Here is a 23,959-nt window from a genome sequence, read left to right as displayed (position 1 = left end):
ACATTCCCTCTTTGATTTATGTGAACTTAAAGTTTGAGTCACACTATGGTAGATTTTATCTAGGGCTGAAATTTTGGTGGCTGGGTGTGTCGGAGTCAAAGTGGCACAGAAGCAAAATGACCATTACTCCTTTGCTGTGTACCATAACAGGGCTTGCCATATGCAGTGGTATTTGATATTCCTCCTCTGGGAACATGGGGTGATTGTACTCAGGATTCATACATATGTCGGTGTGTGCATGTGGCTGGTTCTGGGCAGCTGATTATGTCTGGCAGTGGTCTCTGTCCTCTGCCCTGAGGGTATCATTGCCAGTGTGCAGGGATTTGTCCTCCATCACTTCAAGCCCTGAATGCAAGACAGTTCTGGGATAAATCTGCCTGATGATGTTGCCTGTGATGAGGAGCAATCCTTCCCCAATCATGGGTTCCATGTGTAATGCGAAAAATGACTCCTTCTTGTCCAGATGCTGAGAGGTTCAGAGCTTTTTGTTGCCACAAAATAACCTGTCCTATTCTGATTGGTCCACTGCCATTACCACTGGAACTAGGAAACTCAAGTAATGAAAATTGAATGAAGAAAGGCTCGAGAAACACTCGATATTCACACTCTGCTTCCCATTGAGGAGATTTCTGAAAGTTTGAGCTCCAGTCTATGACTGTTACACTTGTTTCAAATCATGGAATTTCTATCTCCTGGCTCAAAATATTTGTGAGAACATCTAAGTTTGCTTGGAGTTAAGGAAAAAAAATCTTACTTACATATATCTTTTGGTTTAGATTGTACTTTTGCCAAAGTTTAGCCAAAAACTACTAAGTTAAAGCTATTGCAAGTTTCTACTATGTAGGTAAATATACTCTCATTCTTAGTTCGGAAGTCTCCAGGTTTTACATGGATATATACACAGTGTTTTTCTGACTCAGGATTTTTCATGACATAATTTATTTTCATAACAAAAATTTGCAAAATGTTAATTCAGGCCATGATTTTTTCCTCACTTCAGTGGTTCCTGGAATAAGAGAGTGGGGCATCCAATGCTTTTTTGGTCAGATGCTCTTCAAACTCTAAGTCCAGGTTGTATCTGACACACAAATGACTTATACAGGACAATTCTGAGCTAAATCTACCCAATCATGTGCCTGTAGAAAAGAACTGTCTTTTCTAATTTAACTCCAAGCCCTAGGAAGACTCTAAGATGAACACAAGCTCTTTTTATGCAATATAGGGAAAATTAAGAAATATTCATGTGCTCAAACTAAAAGTACATTATATTTTCCATACGAGATAATCTCTGTCTTTCCCAAATACCCCACATAGATATATAAATAATTTAGTACAATCATCAGGTGATGACTTTGGTCTTAGAAGATGACAGAATTATGAACTAAATTAAAAATATGTATTTAGATCATTGCTTTATGAAAAGAAGTTTCGTGTATAATTATCTGTTAATTGAAGCCACTCAGAACTGTGAGAACCTTTAATATACCTTACAGATGGACTGTAGGAGTTGCTGCTGAAAATGATGTATAAATATATGATGTTTAAAGTGTGCCATTTGCTCAGAACAACTATGATAAACCTTTTTTTAGTATTCACACAATAGAAGCAGCTGTGGCTGGCAGTGGGAGGCATAAAATGAAAAGAATAAGGTTATTTCAGAAACACACCTACTCTTTCAACCATGACCCTTACCACTTCTTTCTATAAAAAGAGCAAGGAGGCTTAATCTGGAACTATAAAAAAAAACCATTTTTTGATTTCCTTTTTTCCTCTCCACTGTTGATCTTGTCAACAGTATTAAATGTGAACAACACAGAAACTTTTAAGACTTGTCTTTGGAGCAAAAATGCTCAGAGTATTGCAGGGTCAGTAGGTATAATCACTAATATTGTAATTTTAAAAACAAATATTAAAACCATAAAAACCTACCCAATATTCTTCAGTGACTAAATGAAGAAAAAATTTAAAAATTTCACCCAAGAGAATTCAAATTCTTGATGCAGCATTAGGGACTTTCTCCCACTGCTTGAATAAAACTACATTCAATTCCTTTATATATATTGATGAATGGCTTTTGGCATCTTTACACATTATATTCTAAAGCAGCAACTATTACTCAAATAGTTGACAGTACCTTAACAATCTGATAAGTTGCTTCCGGTATTTAAGTTTTTAATTCTTTCTTCATGTGAAAAAAAATTGACTCCTTAAAACAAATATGATTGAGAATGACTTTAAATATTTAAGTATGTTGATAATTTCTAACACAAGCATTCTATAAAACCCGAATTAAGCATGTAGGAATTAAGCAGATGGACTGCTTCAGGAATCAGACTGCCTTGGCTCAAATCTTGGTTCAACCACTATTGCAAAGCTATCCAGTTCTGGCGAATGCATCAAAACTCATTCAGTCTCTGCCCGTTCATCTATAAATACAGAGAATTATGACACCTGTCTGGATTATTTCAAAACCCTTGTAAAACGCTGAATGTGAAATACGTTATCTCTTTATACTAAGTACTGAGTAAATGATGCAGCCTTTTGTTGTCATGATTTTCTAAAGGTAGAAATTATACAACAATTTCCAGAATAATTTGCCTATTTATATTAATTGTATGTCCTCTAAAAGCCAATTGTGTCATAGAAAAGTTCTCTCATTATATATTTTTGTTTTGAATAGTCATGAATTGCTGCTTTTACCTTGTTGAGTGTCATGATCATTGCAGAAAGCAAAAGGAAAACTTTCTTTGGTTTCAGTTCAATTTAGCAAGCACTTTGAACATGCATCTTTATGAGGAAGATAATGTGTTAGAGATTGTAGGGGAACCAAAGATAAATGTCTAACTATGAGTCCTTGAGGAGTTTATGGTACTGGTGGAATAGATAAGATAAGAATACAAGTAGTGCACTAAAATAATAGAAGACACACTAGATTATTTCTATGAGGTTTGGAAGTAAAGATCATATCATGATTGCAGTTATCTGAGCAGAATTCATGAAGAAGAAAGGAAAGATAGCAATTTAACAAGAGGACTTGTGCACAGCATTCAAAGTTGTAGGAGCGAATAAGTCAGGGAGTAAAAACAAGGCCCATGGGGTTTCTCTGGGAAGAGGCGCACAGGTTGGACTGGTTGGCCTTAGGATATCTGTAGCAACAGTGGAACAATGGGGCAGACCACGCTGACCTTCATAGATCACACTGATTGTGCATGAATACAGCAAATGTGTTTTCAAATACTGAATTATAGCTGAGCTCAAAAGAAAGAGAAATCCTTAGGTACCACAAATTAAAGGGAAAAAAAAAACCAAAGCCAGAGCTCACAAGAAAAGCTGTGAGAGTTTCAGATCACCAATCAGCCCTAGGGCTACAGGGTGAGATCCAAAGCCTCTTGGGGACACTGACAGGTCCCATCCTGCACACACAGCAAGCCCGTAATTAGTCATCTGCAATGAGCTTGCTCGTGTTGCTGCTCTGGTTTCATGGATCAGAGAAGCACTACGCACTCTCAGGCCTAGAATACGTGTCAGAAAGTTATGATTTATATATGGATTTCAAGGGAAAAGAGGAAAGAAGTCACTTTTCAGAAACTGAAAGTTCTCATCTGAACCATGAGTTGATGGAATTAACATGAACATCAGCATAAATTGAAACAGGACCTTTGAACTGCCCAGTGCTCAACTCCCAGAGAAGGGCACCTCAAACCCTTCTAACAGCTATATCATAAACCAAGGATTCATGGCTCCCAAAGGATGAGTATGTTACATTGCATGCGTTTATGACAAATATCACTAGACAAAATACCATGAAGGAGATGCAGCACATGCATAAATTTGAAGAATTAGCAATGCAAAGGGAAAAGATTATAGAAATTGTAAAAAATGTATTTATCAAAAATAATTAAGAAATAAAAGGAAGAATAGAAAGTACAGTTAAGTAATGGAAGAATACGTAAAAGATTAACTAGGACTTTTATAAGTGGAAAATACTACCCCTGAAATTAATGAATAGAGTAAATAAGTGAATAGCAAGTTGAAGAAATGCTTAACAGTCCGGAAATCATGTACTGAATACTTGGTGCAAGATCCAGTCCACGTCCACAGGGAAAAGGATGACATGAGAAATACTAAATCACTTGTATTCAGGGGAAGTGGATACTGAACAAAGGCAATAAAGAGGAAACAGTCACCAAATGTGCATTTCTAACTCCTATCTTTGTATTAATCTTAACAACTCTGTGAGAGCTTCTCCTTCTTACTGACAAATCAATGCTCTTAGGAAAGAGGTAAAGAATATGACCAATGCTCCTCTGTAGTAAGTCATAGAATCACAATTGAAGTTGAAGTTTTATAACTCTAGCTGCTCCTTAAACTTAATGTATAATAGGAACATTTCTAGCAGGAATGCGTAAGTAGCTAATTGGAAAGTTTGATTTGTAACTTTAAAAAGTATATGTTTCAAACTAGATTTAATAATTACGATTTTGATTTTGAAGAGAACAAGTGAGAGGACAGTAGATTAAAGGAAGTAGCAGTAAGATAAATTGGTGTTTAAATAGTACATATAGTATCAGGCACGTTCTAAAGAGAAATAAATAGAAAAGGGATTGGATGGGATTAAAAATAATCAAATGAATAACCACAGAGTGAAATTATGGAGACAAAAGAAGAGACCAAGTAATGGACTGGTTGAAATCAAGAAAAGGGAAGATGACCAAATCCATTCAAACTCAACTTCTTCATAATCCAGAAAAGAAAAGGAATACTCCAACAAATACACTTGAATTTACCATTTTAGAAAAAGGTAGTAGAAAGGTAGGCATGGGGTAAGGAGAATATGCTTGTACTTTGGAAGGAAGATGAAGACACTGGAAACTATCTTTCAACTAACTATATTCCTGACAGAAATGAATCTTATCCAGACATTCTTTACACCCTGAATAAATTCCATGAGTACTCTGTACTAGTGTAAAAATATTATAGGTCTCCATCCTGGGTGCCTTTCACTAGCAGTGCCAGCAGGATGCTAATTAGCCCGATGGGGAGAGCTGAACTGAGAACGACTCATTCCCCCCAAGTCTGCTAAGCAGCTGTCAGATGACATTGGCCTTAAGTTATTACTGACTCAGGCGGATCTGTTGATGCCCCGAAAGAGAAACCCTGACGATCCTATCTCTCCGATTAGTCGACCCATCCAGGGCCTTCTGTAACTGTTTTTATTGCAAACAGAAAACATGTCCAAATGTTTTCTTCCTCAAAATTCAAGTCAGCGTTGCGATGCGTTTAGTTTGGGGGAAGCTTAGAGAAGATCTGCCTAGGTCAGCCCCTCACAGGCACCGGGATCTACTTCCGGAATAATAGATACAGGCTCGCTTGATACCGTTGGACGTTATTTACCATGGCAGCGATTTCTGCAGTCTATTCCTGATGGGGTACAGTGTAAGTTCTCTGCTGCTTTGAGAATCACAGCAACAAATGCAAAACTGAGGGCTGGATTTATGACATTTCTTAGGCTCGATCCTATTAACTTCATTTCTCTTTAGAATGTTCTCTTCCCAATCCACCCACTGAGCCATGCACATTTCAGCCAGAAGCTGCCTTATCTCTTTAAATGGGGTGGATAGTTCACTGCATACTGTGGACACCAGTGTTGGTTACAGGCTGTGGCCAGGGGTGAGAGAGGATGCTTTCAAGTGCACCTAACTTAACGTGTGACCTAATAACGTGAGCACAGAAGGGAGTTGACTGGTGCTTTCATTCATGTAATTCATTAATTCCGTATACTTAAGTCCTCTCAATGCTTGGAATAAACAGGGAAATAAGTGGGCCCAATGTACCAGGTAAAGTAAGCACAAAGAAGTGGGGTGAGGTAGTTGATCGAGCATAACAAAGATGGCACTTTGGATAGGGGGTCAGAGCAAGTGACAAAAGGCAGGGGACTCTAAGGGAACACCATTCCAGGCAAAAGGCAAAGCAAATGTAAAGCCCCTCAGACAGGCATGTACTTTTTGTCATTGAGGAAAAGCAAAAGGACCAGGGTGACCAGAGTCCAGTGAAAGAGAGAAAGGTGTTAGATGTCTTCAGTCAATGGTGAGACAAAAAGTCTTCCTGTATATCATACTTCTGTTAGTTATCTGAAGCTTATGCAGCTTCATTTGAAGTAAGAACATAATTTTTAAATTATTTTACCCCATAGGTGTATTTTTGAATCTTAGAGGGGACAACATTAACTGAGTCTACAGTGGGTCAGTTATATAAATTACAGTCTGTAAAGCTGAAATACTAACATAGGCATCCGAGCTCTAAAGCTCATTCCCTGTGTTACACCACAGAGGTATAGTTCAGGGTGAAGGTGAGTTCCCTCTGATGGCACTCTGCCGTGGTGCGTGATAAGGCCGTGAATAAGGGAGGAAATGGGTCCTCAAGGGGCAGAAAGACTAATGGGAAAGAAGGATGCATAATGGAAGGATTATTCACTGTGCTAGAAGTGAGAGACGTATGAGCTAAGAGAGATCTATGAAGGCATTTACTCACTTTGGTTAGACCTTTAGAAGAACAAGGACTAAATCTGAGCAGCTTTAACCTACAGATGCTGGAAGGGAAGACGGTGACCAGTGTAAAAACATGAGGTCGTGGAACACATGACCTGAGGAAAATTGCTAATATTTATTACTTAAGAAGCAGAGCCAGAGGCCAGGCTGGGGTCCGTGTCATTTCGGCATGTGGCTTCAGCACAGTGGGTGTCCGTCCACCTGCCTTTCACTCTGAAGGCCAGTGTCCTTCTCATGGGAGAGTGAGGTGCCTCTGTGATGACTAAGTCAATGTCACTCCAAGGCAATTGACATTGAGACCAAAGAAACAGGTAAGGACCAGACCCCCAAAGCCAAGCAAGCCATATGGGCATTGCCTGCCTGTGCTTCATATCTAAAACTGAGGAAGGTAGAAATGGAGGGAGAAACTAGGAAAAAATGAACTGTCTACATATGTTATGTTTTTTAGCAAAACAAATGGAAAAAAGTATGTCTCTAAAATGTTCATTTTACTGAAATATAATAGTTAAGATAAATTTTAAAAATACATGAAGTGCCAGGGTAACACTTTTTAAAATGGGACTTTTAGAAGATTCTTACGTTTTTATTAATGCAGATAAATTGCTGTGCTTTAAAGGATTCTTTAGCTTTTCTTAATGAACAATTGATGATCACAGCTGTTACACTTTAACCTTTCTATCTCAATTTTTTTGATGTGTTCTTAATTATTTCATGTTTTTAAGCTAATTTCATTAGGAACCTCCTGTCTCTGACTCCACTTCTTCAAACAGTCTCCTATGTTCACCTCATGCAAAAGTACTTTTTAATTTTCACCCAATTAAAAATCTAAATTTAAATGCACTTTTCCTCAATGCACTGAATTGTGTGTTCCAACTAGAAATGGCAAGTCCTAAGGTCTGACAAATTATACATTCGTTTTGTGTGTTGGGTGTTTATCCACCAGAAGGTAGGATACATTCAATTCATGGTTTTAGAATCCTTCCAGTTATGGCAATCTATTTTAAACCTGACTGGGATATTTTAAATACAGTTATTTGACGAAGACACATAGAGAAATAGTAATGAAGATTCTGATGTTTGTTCTGTTCTTTTGACTATTCCAGATTAAAGAGCACCTTGCTAAGGGGCAGCGAATGTTGGCGGGGGATGGAATGTCCCAGGTAACCAAGACGCTGCTGGATTTAACTCAGAGGAAAAATTTCTATGCAGGCGATCTTCTGATGTCTGTGGAAATCCTCAGAAATGTGACAGACACGTTTAAAAGGGCAAGTTACATCCCTGCATCCGATGGCGTCCAGGTAAGTTTTTGTCCCCGGAGCCAGACCCCGTGCTGGTGAGGAGCCATGCAAGCCGTGCTAGTGTGCACTCTGGGAGTGACCTGCCTCCCTCTACATTTTGCACCTCCATGTCCTCAACCCTAAAATGCACATATTACACCTGGAGGAGATACTGAAAGAGGATGTGTGTGTGAAGTGCTTCGAGCCCTTAAGTAAAAGGCATTATACAGAATTCAAGGTGGTATCAGATATTTTATTTCCACATTTAATATCACCATCTTGCCAGAGGAGACTATTAAAAGTCCATAAAGCATAATGAAAGCACATTAACTATCACATGCAAAGAAGATATAGTTTAGGGTTGTTTTGGGAATTTGCTATTAGAAGGGAGAGAACCGTATTTAATTTTGTGGAACCATTGCCTAGAAATATAAGATAAAGGCAAAATTATTCTAGATAGGAAAATAAATGTTTTTTTCTTGTCATGGAAGACTTTCAGAGCACCAGCATTTATTTCCATAAATATAGTCTAAGTCCTCATCGAGGCTTAGTGTTCCTTTACCCTTAAAACAACCTTGTTGAATGGCAAGGTGTATTTAATGTAACCCCAGTTTGCTTTTCAGAGCAACTCTTTTTGTACTTTATTCTAAAATATATTTCTACCAAAGATGCTAAGTTGATCTGTCCATTTCTAGCATATTATTTTTTGCTGTATCCCTGTATGAAGTTTGTTAAAATACAGGTTTGGCAAAACTCCCAGTTCAGGTAATTTTCTTTTTGCCTACACTTCATTTTGCAATTTGGTTTGCATTTCACTTGGAAAATGTGGAAGTGTATTAGTTTGGTTTTATTTTGTTTTGGTTTTGGTTTCAGTTAACTAAGGAGAAAGAAAATAAGGTTTTTTGGAATCATGGAGTTATTTATAAATAATGTGGATGCCCTAATTTGGAAAGCGTCACATATATTACTTACATATATTCCTTCTATGTACCATAGAGAAATAAGTGGCCAATGCTTAAGTTCTAGTTGTAAAAAGATATTGGGAGGAAAGGGGAAAAGAAATGAAGTTGTATTATGTACTTGCACCAGTTCCTCACAAGGAATGTAAACAGTGTGTACTCCAAACGTGTGCTACTTAATATAAATTTTTTTCTTTTCTTCTGGTCCCACGGATTGAACTCAGAACCTTGCACTTGCAAGACAGGCACACCACCACTGAGCTAAATCCTTGGGCCTTCTAAATATAAATTTTTTGTAAATTTTGTTTAAAATACATTGGAGGAGTGCGGGGTGAAAGATTTACATTATTTGATAATTTCAAGAATAGTATACTTCGTACAAAGAATGGAACAGTTTTATAATTTGAAAAAGTAGATGAAATAAACCATGTATAGCTTTCACTTGCAATTCTGAGATATTTCTGTTAGCACTGACATTTAAAAATAACGTTTAAGACCTTGATACAAATATAAGTTGAAATTAAAAAACAAGACACTGTTCACAGATGAAATATCAGACAGAATCCTACATCGAAAAACACCCAACTCTCAAGAGTATAAGGCTTTAAGACTTTACACACTAGGGCCGGGGATTTAGCTCAGTGGTTTTGCCTCCTGCTGCACAGCTGCAAGGACCCAAGTTCGATCCCCGGTACCAAAAAAAAAAAGACTTTACATACTAAATTATAAGAAACTGAGATTACCAGGTTACATGGAAAAAATATTTTGATGATTGAGCTACTCATTAAAGTACTTTGATTCAGTAAACAATAAATTCAAACAGTGGCTTGTCATAGACATAGTGGGTCTGACTGAGTGTGATTTGGCGATCATTTTGTTGTGGTTTTTGGCATAGTCAGAAATAGGTTCCTTGTATCCAGACTGTTCTGGTTTCAGGCCTCCACATACACACATCCCAAGCACACTGGTGTCCACCTCACTCCCTTGTGAAGGAGAGCTGCCTCTGCCTGGAGGGCGTCATTTCTCCCATCCTGAGAATCCTCCCCTCTGGAATTTGTTCTTGTTTCACCTCAGCCCGTCAAATTCCTAGATCAGCTCTAGTTAGTGATTCTAGAAGTCAGACCACCACATCCACCGTTCCATCTATAAATGTAGAACTTTGTGCCCCTTTTATTCTACTTGCCATTGTTTTGTACAAAGCCTTTGCTTTCTTTATTGTCTTTTTTCCTGGTTATAAGCTCTGGGGCAGGCTCACATTGTGCAGAGCCTGCACTACACGCAGACTCCAGTTTGCCATCTGTTGAGGGCTCTGTGCGCCTCTGATTGGCTGGCACTTTAGGCTTCATAGGATGTAAACTGAACTCACTCACGTCGACTCCTAAGTTTTCTGGCATTTCTTGCTTTTCTTTGTAGTATTCATTGCTCTTCACCTAGTCTCATATTGTCATATTTCCCGTGGACTCTTCACTTTGACCCTCCCTCACTTGTTAACCTACTTTCCTATCCGTGCTGTGTATCGCAGCCCTGGACATTGCCCTCGAACAGTGTTGACTGTCCCTCCTCAGTGAGAAACCTTCAGTGGAGCTTCAGGAATTCCTAACTGAAGAGCCAGCGCCCTTATCTTGGTTGCTGGTACACTGTATGGTATGTAGGTCGCCTACACTTGGGTCAACTTAACTCCTTCCTGTATCTCAAACACACCGCATGTTCCTGGGTCTGAGTCTCTGCTTCCCCTGCCTGTGTTTGCAAGCTGTGCGGTCTCACCCTCCCAAGGTGATCTCCTGGGACTTCTGGTCTCTGAGTTCCAACCACGCTTTCATCCTAGCATCTCCATGTATCTTTTATTGTTAGCATTCCTTGGAAAATCTTTGGAAAAAATGAAATTTTCTGGTCCACATCCCAGATAAGACTTGGCAGATTTTTGTCTAGAGAAGGTGTTCAGCAAATATTTGTTGAATTAATGACAAAACTAATACTCAAATCAATTAAGCTGTTCAAATCCAGTGCTCCCTCAGTGGAAAATAATAAGCCAAAAATGAAAGGTTAAAACTGTATAAAAACAATCCTTTATAACTGTAATATAAAACTTTAAACTGTATAAAACTTTAAAACTGTATAAAGTAATTCTTTTAAATGTGGTTATATGGCAGGGCATTTCATTAAAATGGCTAGTAATCCTGGATTCATTAAAGCTTGATTTGATATGTAGATGAAAGAGAACATAAATAAAAAACATCATGTTATTGGCAAAAAATTGATTTGATGATCAGTGGAACAGAATAGAAGATGGAGAATCAATTCCAAAATATTCAGCTAACTTATCTTTGACAAAGGGGCCAAACACTCTCACTGGAGGAAAGATAGCCTCTGTAATATATGCTGTAGATAATGGATGCTAACCTGCCTTTTATTTTAAAGACCCATTCTAATGTGTAAGATGTTAGAAATGAAGACAAAATTATGCTTGTCTGTCTTAGGATGATAAGGCGCTGTCATACTTTTATTTTTTTGTAACACATAGGCCAGAAAGTCTCTTTCCCTCAGGGATATTCTTTTCCAAGTCTTTGGGCATTGTCATACTTTCTAGAATACGTATTAGTTCTCTATGTGGCATATCTTTCCTCTTCCAAATTGACATATGTTCTTTCAAGATCAGGATAAAAGGTAATGTTTTCTCAAAAGTCTCACCAATCTTAGGCAGAACTAGAATTTTGCCTACTCCAATGGCCTTTTAAAGCCTTGTACACAACCTTACTCTAGTATTCACACGTAACATTTTAACTATTATTTCTAGATTTGCCCTGAACAGTGAACTATAAGCTTATCAAGACGTGATTATATCCATAGGATTTGTCTTGACATGTGAAGCATAATGGACAAATACTTGTTGAAATAAAGATTGAATGAATATAGATAATAAAGTTACAATTGAGGAATTCACATGGTCTCACAAATCAGTGCCTTGAACATATAATTCAGAGATAGAAGGAGAAAGAAAAACTTATCCATTTATTTTTGTTTAAAACCACTGAAAAGTTCATATGAAGTCTCATTCTGTCCAGAGGGTTGAGATGACATCACCTACATCAGGAACTATAGGACTTAACAAAGTTGGGTGAACCCATGGGAGTGGAAATTCCAGCCTGTCCAGTAGCTGTCTTGATATCTTCAAACGCATTGCTTAATTTTCTCTGCTCTTCATTTCTATAAAAGAAATAAAATGATAATAGTACAGCTGTATCATGGTAGTTATATTCTGTAAAACTATAATAAACACTGAATGAATAATCATTTGCTGCTCCAAGGGGAAATGCAGGATTAGGTTTCTAGGAGAACCTAATCCCAGTGTTTTCACTAATTGATCAAAATGACCTTGTCTTACATGTGCTCCTGTTAAAAGATACCTAATTTAATGCATGTTATTAATACACTAAGATTTAATTGACAACCCACACCAGTCCCAGTAGCTCATACCCAACAAAGCGTATGTAACCCTGAAAAGGGCACTTGAGGCTAGGCTGAGCGCTGAAACGAGAAGATGGAGTGTCACCATATGAGCGCTGAGCTGGATGTGTGCACACTGAGCGACTCTAGTGCCCCACCACTCTGCCCTTGCCATGTCAGTTGTGAGCTCTGATTTGAAGGTGTCAAACAAATTTTAGCAACTGGCGAATTCAAAGATATAGAATCTATGAATAATGAAGATTGGCTCTATTGTGCAGGGTTGTTCTGAAGCTCATAAATAATATGTGATGATCCATGTTCAATAATATATGTCAGCGACCTCACATATAGTAGGTATGCAATAAGGCCTGTATTGCTAGTACTGTAATTTTTGACATGAACATTGGCTTTATTCTAAAGCTACTTAAAATATCACTGAAGAAAATATCATTTGTGAATGAAGCTAGATTACAGTAATGAGGAAGAGAGATGTAAATACATTGTGTCCCTCTTCTAGGAATTCTCACACTATAAAGTTCTGAAGTGCAGCAGAAGGTAAAGAATCCATGGGCCTTGAGGTAGAATTCAAGAAGCAAGATAGATACTGAAACAATCAATAGTCCAAGTGGACAATCAAAAGCCTGGAAGTCATAGGAGGATGGCACATTCCCAGACCCCAGATGGTGAGAAAGGGAGATCCGCTGGAAGGGCAGATGCTGAAGACAGGAGGGGGAAAGCCAAGGAGAAGGGTCCAGACTCCAGTCTCTGTAAACAAAGTTACTAATTATAAAAGATGGTCGGTAGAAGTGAGCCACATGGATTAGGCAGAGAAAGAATAGCTGAGGGAAGGGGATAAGCCTGTGGAGATCCTTACTGTGGTGGTGATGAGATATGAGAGAGAGAGAGAGAGAGAGAGAGAGAGAGAGAGAGAGAGAGAGAAGAAAGAGAAAGAAAGAAAGAAAGAAAGAAAGAAAGAAAGAAAGAAAGAAAGAAAGAAAGAAAGAAAGAAAGAAAGAAGGAAGGAAGAAAGAAAGAAAGAAAGAACAGAAGGAAGGAAGAAAGAAAGAAAGAAAGAGAAAGAAAGAAAGAAAAAAGAAAAGAAAGAAAGGGGCATGTCTTGGGGGCAGTGAGTCAGAAAACAGGGAAGCAAGGTTTCTTGATGAAATGAAAAGTAAGCCCTTGAGACAGTTTCTACTTGGGGAATGAAGAGAGGAAATAGAGAACACCAACACAGAGAGACCAAAAGAAACTGTTTGCTGCCCCCCCTCAAATTCGTTTGAATGCAAGGACCAAGCTCTTCTCAGGTATCTGTCTCTTCCTCCATAACTCTTTCATTCATCTCACTGAGTAATTTCTGGATATTTTTTTTACTGTATCCTACTGTAAGACACAAATTACACCAATATATAATTGAAAACCACAGTTTTTCAAAATAATATTTACCTTACTATTAACCTTACTTGCCATACATTCTAGAATTTTCTATTTCATTAAGAAAAATTGATCATGATCTTCATATCGGTCATTACTCAAAGTCAGAAAACCATTTATTTATTTGACATATTCCTCAGGTTTGGGAAATTCTTTCTCTATGGTTGAGATGAAATAGGAAGCTCAAATGTCATTTTTCCATCTCCTTCCTTAAATGCAGACTAAAGTCTAAATAAATATTATAGTTAGGGGATTGAGTTAAGGTGAACATAGAGGTGGTGATTTTAGTGAAGTTGGGCGTCTTTTCTCTTAAGACACCTGATCATTCTCAGCTGACCATCGATGCTGGGGTCCCCCTCAGAGACCCTGCAGTGTCATTTCTCCTGTGGTTGCAGTGCCAGACACTTTCACCTTTTGTGTCTGAAAGAGTGAGCTGAATACGTGGAAGCAACTATTAACATGATAATATAATATATCATGTAAGGCATGAGAAGTTTCAACTCTGGAAGCCATCTCATTTTAACTTAATAAGGTCTGGTAAAGGCTCTTCCAGCTGAAATTTTAGTACAGTTACAGCACTCAAGAGATGACCTGATGCTACGAGATCCTGTGTTCATAGAACCTTATGCAACCCTAATGGTCAACCGTTTTCTCAACCATTTATAGGGGAGATGGGAGAGGAAGGAGAGTACAGTGATTAAGAATGCTTCCTCGGTGGACAAAATCTTGAACTTCAGGACATAGTGCTGGGACCCTAGACCAGTGTTATCTTTCATATTTGAGACAATGGTACCTGTCTGGTGGAGTTGATGTGGAGGTTAAGTTAGCTCGGGAACACTTGCTCAGCACCTTGCTCAGAGCAGTGATAAGAAAGGCAGCTGTCTTACTGTCCAGCAAGATGACCTCCCAGTGGAGCATAAACTCAAAGTCTCTGGACTGCAGCTGGCTGGTGCCAATGCAGATGGGCATGTGGACCTCTTGTGCCAAGCAACGAAGGTTGGGGGTTTCCCATGGTCCACCTGAGGAAATCTAAGCACTGCTTTTGCCTCATTTCTTAATGGAAAAGAAGAGCAGAAAATGTGTCAGGGCAGAGTGGGAACAGAGAAGAAGCATTTAATCTCACAGTCCCTTGAGTCTTCAACTGCTGCTATGTCCAGGGCTCGATGGCTGGTGAAGATTCCCTCTTCTCTCTCTGTGGTGGGCAGTCTTGCATAGCCAGCATCTTTTTCTAAACAGTATTTAAATTCTGCCTTTACTAGAATATGAAAATAAGAAATTGAACACTGAATAACTTCCTTTGATTGAAGTATGAGGCCACATTTTGCTTCACAAGATAACTGAATCCTGCTATGAACAAAATTTCCAAGATGGTTGCTGCTGGGAGGAACTAGCAGCTCTGAGGGAAAGAGCCAGGTGTGTACATCAAAACAAGGCAAGAAAAGGAAGGTTTGGAAATACTTATAGTGCAATCTGGCATTGAGCAAATGCCACGTAATACAAGTGAATAAGTTAGGGTGAGTTAAAAAACACAATGAAACTTGTAATAGGTAATTTTATCCTTTCAGAATCTCCTCCCATTATTCCCCTCAGTGTTAAGAAAATAATGAAATTTGCATTGTGAAAATGCACAGGTGATTTTATATCATGATTTCATTTGTTATCAATTTTTTTTTACTTTTAAAAATTATTATTGAGTGAAAAGGACAAAATGGGGTAGTGGGAGAGTGAACATGATCAAAGTATGTTAGGTGCATCCGTGAATCTTCCAACAGGAAATCCATTATTCTGCATAACTAATGTGCACTTAATAGAAAAAAATGATTGGAGAATGTATTAGTGTGCTAGGGCTAACTAGAAAATACCACAGACTAGGTGGCTTAAGTGACAGAGTCGATCTCTCAGTTTGGGAGGCTAGAGGTTGAAGACCAAGTTACCAGCAGATTTGGTTTTCCCTGTCTCTTTTGTTTGCAGTTGGCAACCTTCCCTGGTTGTCTCCACGATATCTTCCTACGTACAGCACACAGGCCTCCCTGTGTCTCTCTGTGTTATTATCTCCTCTTGTAAACATCACCAGTCAGATTGGATGGTGGTCCACCCTAATACCTTCTTTTAACTTAATTTCCTATTTAATGGTCCTGTCTCCAAATAAAGTACTTCATGGTAGAAGCTCAACGTGCAGATTGGGAATGGGAGAATTCAGCCCATAACAGGGAATCCTGAAGACCAGTGAGAATTTCCCTTCACCAAAATGCTATGTGATAGGTGTCCTCTCCCAAGTCAGGGCTCCTGTGGCTGCTGCCTCAGGGATCCAGGGCCACCCTGTGCTGTGCGCCAGTGTCTCTCATGTGGGCCCTCAGGAGCACCAGCCAGGTGTGCCCCAACTTGAGAGGCTGGTCTTTACACCATTCCTGGTATTAGAATCACCCCCTGTCTGGATTTGGTGATGGTTTCCACGGAGTTATGGTACTTTTATAACACTGGCTGCTCTACCAAGCTGACTGACTATAATCCTATAGGAAATCTAACCATATTTGTGTAACTAGTTTATTACCATTAGTTTTTCCATGAGCACTGGAGAACAGGACCAAGTTGGTGCCCCAGAGAAGCTGGATGGCTTCTTCTTTCACTTAGCCCTTACCCTTCCAGTGCATCCTGAAGCCTGACTAACCCTGCTACCTCTTACAGAGTTCCTGATCCTCAATTTACTGTAGAAACTCTGAGCTACTTGATTGTCCACAGGTCACTGTCCTACACCATGGCAAAGCGAGGAGATGAGGGTGAGAGACAGCCCGAGGTTCCTGGAGAAGTGTTCTTACACACTTTTCAGAATGACTCAGAGCTTCTGTGAAGTTGTGTCTAAAAGGAGAAGAAAGGTGTTATTATCAACTGTTATTTCCCCCTCCTCTAGTGCATATTAAGAGACACTCACTCCAGCAATCTGCTTTCGCAGCTGTGTGAGTCTGCAGACTTCACTGATCAAGCTGGGACAGCCGGGCCTGAGGGCAGGAGCCCTCTGACCACACATCCTACTGACCTTGACACCCCAGGTCTTGGGTTGAGCCCCTGCCTGGCATCTCCTAGTATTCCAGTGGCTCACTTTCTTGTTTCTTAGTTATATGCTGTATATATTTTTGCCCTGAAGCCTCTTGGAGAATCGTGAATGGTAACCTCCTGCCTTTCTGAACTCTTGATAGCTTCAAATTGCCAGGGGCCTGCAGATGTGTATTGGGTAGTCATGCCGTATAAAATCTTTTAACTCATAGTATTATGACACTTTGTTCTGATTTATTGGAAGTCATTTTGCCTATCTATTCATCTGTTAAAAAATTTTTGTACCATTGAAGGATTGTTTAGTTTTTTTTAAAGAAATACATTAGAAAAACAAAGTAATTTGTACAATAATGTTACTTATACTCAATTTCATTTCTGTGCACATCCTTGAGCAGAGACTAAGATGTAGTCCTGGGGAATCTGAACTCTGTGCTGTAATAGGGAACATGAGTGTGTTCGTGGTTTCAGGCATGGACATCAGCCAAGTGCATCAACTCCCAACTGGCTTTGAAGTTTTACCTTGCTGAAAGAATGGTCTGTCTGTCTCTAAATTAACCTTGCCGGGGCAGCAACAATTTCCACATTTACTTTATTCTGTCACCTGTCTCTTCCTCCCTCCTCATTTCCCTCACTTATTTCTTTCCCTTTTGAGTCTGTCTCCAGTGTATTAACTGAGTTCATTTTATTCAGCTCAATTCCCAGCTGTCTTATGATTCTATCACAAAAAGCTCTGGTTTCTAACAAGGATTTTTGTCTTTTGACCTTGAGCCCTGCAGTGGAATCTGTCTGCTGTCCTCTCCCCTCCGTGCTGTTGTAGCTCCTCACACACAACTTGCTCAGGCAAAGCGTAGCCTTTCTTCTTCTGTGTGGGACTCGGGGGGCCTCTGCACCACTGCCCGCAGGAATTGAACTGGGGGTCCAAGATAGACCTTGGTTCTGCCCTCTCCCCCGGTGCAGACTGTTTCCGAGTGTTCTTTCCCCACACCAAACACCATCACAAAAGCTACCATCTGACCTACCTGTTCCCACTCAGCCTGTCCTGCCCTGTTTTCCCCCCTCAGCAGTGAAAGTTAGATTTTCATTTATTACTCAGCTTGTCATCTAACCACTGGGACCAAGGGCTTGCTTCATCTGATCACTGTCTATCTTCTGAACACTCTCCCTTCTATCCCATCCAACCCCCATTCCAGCTCCATTTTCATTCTTTCTGCTTCTCACACTTGTCTAGACTGACCTTTGCCCAGGGAATTTGTACTTTCTATTTCTGTTTTTTTCCCCAGAATTGTCTTCCTCAGGTCTTCCTGCACCCTCACACCCCTCCAACGTGAGAGTCTGTGTTATTATAACAAAATACTACAAATGAAAAATTATAAGGAAAAGAAATTTATTCTCTGCTACTTCTGGAGGCTGAGTCCTAGATCTAGAGCCTTCAGGCTCAGCTTTCTGTCTAGTGAGGCTGCTCTTTGCTTCTAAGGGCACCTTTTTAGGGCATTACTGGAGAGCAGAAATGCAGCGCCCTCACAGGGCCTGAAGCACAAGGTCAAGCTAGCCCTGCCCCGCAGGAGGCATCTGTTATGGAGACCTAGCTCCCTTTTACAAGGGAGGAGCGCTCATTGCCCAACCATCTGATGAAGACACCATCCTATTGTCAACATCTAAATTTTGGATAGAACATATTCAAAGCATTACAATTATTATCTGGTTGTTTGTTTGATGCCGGGGCTCCAACCCAGGGCCTCCCACAGGCTGGGCAAGTACTCTACCCATGAGCTACACTCTCAGCCCTGAAATCTTCTTTGTATATATATTCACTCACTTCCCTTTTCCTCCACTAGAGTGTGAGTTCCATGAATCCAGGGCACAGCTATCTGCTGCCCACTCTTACTATGCCCAGAACTTAGGGCAGCAGAGAAGCTGTTAAATAAATACTTTTAAAGCAACCAAACACACTTCTGCTCTTTAAGTATATTCCACAACTTTCCCCACCTTTCTGTTTCTCTCCTGTAGGCCTCATTGCTAATTTGACCCCTTGAGAAAGCTTTTCTGATGATGTTCTGTCTCCAGTCTTCCTCCTTCCCAAAGATCCCTTCACTGTGCTCTCTGGGTTATATTTGTATAACTCACCTTCTCCATTCTTTTGCTGAAGAAAATGGCACTTAGTAGGAGTGATTGAAAGATACAGTGAATGTTTCAATTAAAGAAAAACTTATTACAGTAAAAGACACATTGCACAGAATTCTGAGATAATTATTTATGTGTTTGATGTGAGGAGAATTTTTAATAAGGGGGATTAAAGGCAATGTGTCTTTTACTGCAATATATTTTTTTAAATTTCGGCATTCACCATATGTTTACCACTCAATGATAAAATGTTTATGGAAGTTTCTGTCAAATAAATACATTACAGTGTGTCCTATTCTACCCAGTTCACCAAATCATGCAACTTCTGGCTCCTCCCCAATGTCAAAAATGACCATAAAAGGTAAACATTTTGAGTCCGTTCAGGATGTCAAGGCAGAAAGAACATTGCATCTAAAAGCAGTCATGAAAGAGGATTTCCAAAATTGCTTCAGGAAGTGGAAAGGGCAATGGGATGAGTGTGTTCAATGAGGCAATGAGCATTTCAAAGGGGAGTAATAGTAATGTGTCTGTTACGGTAATATTTTTTTTAAATTTAAACATTCACCCCATATTTGGATCCTACCTCATATAATACCAGACAGATGCATTCTGCAAGGGCCAGGCCAGGGGCAGTGAGGCATAGGGAAACCTCCTTGTGTGGCAAAAAAGAGGGTCTCCTTATGGAAGAAGAGGACCCTCCTTTTTGGTTGTTACTGCATCTAAATCTAAAGACCAGCTCTGAACACCCACAGCTGCTGCTTCTCCATTAATTAGGATCTATCACTTCTCAAAAGTGCATATCTGTGCTCAAAGGTGACCTAGAGACTTCAGAGGTCTATTTAAAATATGAAGAGTTGAATCCCATCTTTACTCATCATAATCAGTTTTCTTGTCTGAAAAATTAAGTATCAAACTACATTCCCTGGAGGAATTGAGGACACTGTGATTAGAGAAATCAGTAGCAGAGGAGGATGTTGAGTTGGAAAGGAGGCCGCACATTAGGTGGAGACCATTGTTGTTTTTAAACCCTTCAATAAGTAGTCCCATGCCTCATACATTGTAGGTCTGCAGTGAATCAAGTTTAAATATTAGGGTCTTTACATTTTGCTGGCTCTTAAGCTGGAAGCATAAGAATAAACAAAAAATAGAAATAATCCCAAGTAGATTGTAGTCTGGTACAGAAAAGTATCCTAAACCAGTCATCACAGAAATAAATCCTGAGCACAGATTGTGATGTACTTCAAAGGAAGACTACACAGCTGAGTGTGGTAAAATGAATGCATGCAGATCCCATTTACATAGGGAGAGTCATGCTAAACAGGACTGAGAGGCATTTGGATGCATGAAGAAGTTTGATGGGCCTTGGTGGTGGAGAGCATGGGGAAGGATAGCATAAAATGGACTTCAGAGGCAGAAGAGGCTAGATCACATGGCTTTGCAGCCATCAGCTGATCTGTAAATTGAATCGACTATCTCTCCTGCACTCTGCCTCTGTATCCCAATGGCTTGTCCCTGCTTCCTTGTTTAGCCTGAAAGTCATTCTTAGAGTGACACCTGTATTTCTAGTCCAGGCCAATATAATTAGTTCACAACTTCAGCCCTACTTGCTGCTGGGTAAGATGGAGGAGAACAAATATCCCGTGGCTCAGATATCTCAAATCAGCAGCCTAATCTGCAATTTTATTTCCACAAGGAGGCGTTCAGCAAGAGCTAAGTGCCTAAAATGTGTTTTTAATTTTTTTGTGTGTGTCCTAGATCCAAATCTAGGACCTGCACTTTGAAAGTTATAGAAACATTTATGCTTCTCTTTGTAGCATACACTTACTTCACTGATTCTCAAATATCCTGCAAAGAAAAATGCAAAAAGTCACACCTCTTTGATTTTTGTGTCCCAAAATGATTTGGAGCAGTGTGTCTCACTTAGTAGTTGTCTGACAATCACTACACTGAAAATCTCTCCTAATGTAACACATTCTTAGGAAGGAGAGATTTCTATGGAATAAATTATAGGCCTAGAAGGTAGTGATGAATAAGTGCTGTACTCTACGTTTGGCTAAGAGAGGAAGACACGTTAAAAGGGGTAGTAGAAAGTGCCACTTTAACACATCAACATAATAGAAGCATATTTGCCATGATGGGGCTATAAATACAAATCATGCATCCAGTCATGAAAAAGATAATGTACAGGGAATAAAACCATAAAGCTTCCATTGATGAAGTACTTACTATGGATTAGGGATTGTGTTAAGAATCACTTGTAAGCTTCACAGTAGCTCTGCCAACTTGCTATTATTCCTGTCTTACAGATTTGGGAAATAATGCATTGGGTGGACACCATTTACCAGGACCACACATTTTATAATTCATGGAGAATATTGTAATCCAGATCTGCTAAATTCAGTCTGCAAGTAACTCAGACTCTGCCAAGGACATGCAGTTTTTCAAATGATATAAGTTATAGGAATGAGGACAGATTTAAGCAAAGAAAAATAGAATCTATCTGATGCATTCCAGGGGCTGATATAAATGACGCGATCCATAAATCAAAAGAGTGATATATCACCACTCACTGAATTCCTAAAGGACACTAGCAAGTAGTACTGGTGCTGTGGAAGTAGCTTTATACTTTGTTTAAATATTCAGTCAAGTGAAATGAATATAATGCATCTCCTCTTCAAAATACTGTTTGGTCTCTTGTTCTAAGAGTCTGATCTAGGGCTGGGGATTTAGCTCAGTGGTTCCGCTGCCTACCTCACAAGCGCAAGGATCCGAGTTCGATCCCCAGTACCAAAAAAAAAAAGTCCAATTTTAAAAAAATAGGTAAAGAAATAACTGATCTTTGAGCAGAAATCAAACTGAATAAATATATACCCCAATTAACACTAATATGCATGTTTTGTAGTGTGTGTGAGACACGTTACGGCAGAATCAACCCAGACGAATGCTGCTGAATCATTTGAGAAAGCTTGGGGTCCCTGACCTTGCCACTTCCCTCCTTAGTCTAGAACTTCATTAAATCTCTGCTGTAGGAGAGGCATTATGCAGGCTGAGAATGTCATGGTGAACAAGAAAGACTGGCTTCCTCATAATCATCCCTCTTACCACCCTACCCATTGGAGCTTAGCTCACGGTACACCTGCATGGCCTGCAGGAGTCTGAGCTGCAGCGCTGGTCATTCTGCAGCACAGCCCAAAGCGAGATCACATGAGACTTTATCCTGTAGGACCTTCTCACTCTAATTTAGTTAACATCCCATTCATTGGCCTTGGAAAATAGTTTCTCATACTCTACGTCAGTTACTTTAATGTTTATTTTAATAATTTCTTTTTTTTTTTTTTTTTTGGTACTGGGAATCGAACTCCGGACCTTGTACTTGTGAGACAGGTGGCAGAACCACTGAGCTAAATCCCAGGCCCAATTTCTATTTTCATGATTGCTCTTTAGTGATTTTTTAAAAAACTGAACTCTGAATGTATTATTTCCATCAGTGAACTGTGTGTGTACTGTGGCCTTCACGTACAGCAAGAAGTTACTGACCTGCTATCAGCAAAACAGGCTCTGAGAAATGTTTTCTTCAGAAAGGGAGACACATTTGCACACATTGCTTCCATACTCTCGGTGTCTCTTATTAGCAGCAGTGTGCATTTTGTATGAAAGTCGGCGGGGGTTAAGATGCAGACGCAGACCTCAGTGAGCTAACTGGCACACACAGGGATGAAGCTTGCAACTTTTACCTCATTAACACCGTGTTCCCTACTGAGTTAACCAGCCGTGGGCAGTTGCAAAACTTGGAAGGTTAATTTTTTCTGCCCATAGGTAGAGTTACAGCTCAATGGACTAAGCCCTTAAAATGTTAACTCTCCAAGCAAGAAATTTTAAGTGGAAAAAATGTCTGGCAGTACAAAAAGGTTAAAAGAGTTGAAAATGAGTCTAAAACAGACTTGCAGTTTTTGGAACTTTTATAGCGGTTATGACTCCAACCATTTTGCAGCCATGTGATTGCCAGGAACTATTAAAATAAATAGCACAAATAGAGCAATTAAATATAGATACTAACAGCTTCAAAACACATGAGTAGAGGAAATGAAGCAGCTTTGGTTTTCATCTAAAAGCACCCAGGTGAATTTATTTGGAATGAGAGCAAATGCTTGCTTTGAAAAGCTACATGGGGAAGAAGACAGAGGAGGCTAACAAATTATTATTCCTGTCTCCGAGCGAGTCTCATCCTAAGCTAATGTGTTGGTATTGGGCAGTGCTCCTGCTAAGTTACCTATGGCCCTGTTAGACAGGATGGCTTCTGAGGACAGGACCAGCCACTCTCCGTGTGGCTACAGGGGGACATCAGGCCCTCCCTGGGCACTTCGTAGGTCTCCTGTAACCCCAAGTCATGCTTGTCTTCAACACCCACTCGCTTTTCCACTCCTGGCTCTTATCTTGACAGCACAGGGTGTTGTGAAATGACAGAAGTCTCTCTGGTTAAAAGCCCTCCTGTGTGGAAAGGGCAGTGAGTTGAAGTGAGTGCTAACTGTCAGTGTGTCCATTATGAACAGAAAAATGTGCTTGTCTGCACAGAGAGGGAAAAAGTCAAACATTCATGTGGTTAATTCTAGTTGAAGAGAAAACCACTGGTTAGTTGGGGACCAGGGAGATGCACAGATTTGGAGCGTGGAGTTTTATAGATCTGCTCGTTCCTCCATCTTAGCTTGCTGGGAAAAGTCAGGAGTGAAGAGTAATAATTCAAAAATAAATAAGACTTATAAAACATTTATCAGCTGCTATTTGCCAAAAACTTAGATAATTTTATTTAATATTATCTAAAACTAATTTTAGTTGTAAAACTAAAAATATAATAGCCAGAAAAGGTGGAGCCAGGATTCTAACTGAGGGATCCCATCTCACCATGGCTATGCTCACAGGCCATGGTCTCACTATTGTTCTTTGGAACAATAATATAAGTAATAATCATGGTTTTCAGTTAATAGGATAACTTGTAGTAAGACAACGCAGGCAACTTTCATTAAAGAAGGAATAAAAGTTGTTTGTAAGGAATAATTGCGCAGTGACATGGCAGAATAGAATGTAGAGAATATAATGGAAAAATAATTGTGAGTGAAAGTGTTATGCCTAT

The 23,959-nt window shown here is 39.5% G+C and overlaps 1 protein-coding gene across 5 annotated transcripts in view; it reads left to right on the top strand.

Annotated features, from left to right (window-relative positions):
• Positions 1-23,959, top strand: part of Adgrb3 (adhesion G protein-coupled receptor B3) — a 697,560-nt gene that overhangs the window by 325,926 nt on the left and 347,675 nt on the right. For all 5 annotated transcript variants that reach the window (XM_013072656.3, XM_004846114.4, XM_087204896.1 and 2 more), the window contains one exon: positions 7,652-7,846. In XM_013072656.3, coding sequence (XP_012928110.1) covers positions 7,652-7,846 — 195 coding nt within the window. The remainder of the gene's footprint in view (positions 1-7,651; positions 7,847-23,959) is intronic.

Source organism: Heterocephalus glaber, unplaced genomic scaffold (assembly GCF_053883595.1).
Source record: "Heterocephalus glaber isolate CG9 unplaced genomic scaffold, H.glaber_assembly_v1.0 deba00000594, whole genome shotgun sequence".
Classification (NCBI taxonomy): Eukaryota; Metazoa; Chordata; class Mammalia; order Rodentia; family Bathyergidae; genus Heterocephalus; species Heterocephalus glaber.
The sequence above is the reverse complement of the archived record's forward strand: the minus strand, read 5'-3'. Positions and strand labels throughout refer to the sequence as shown.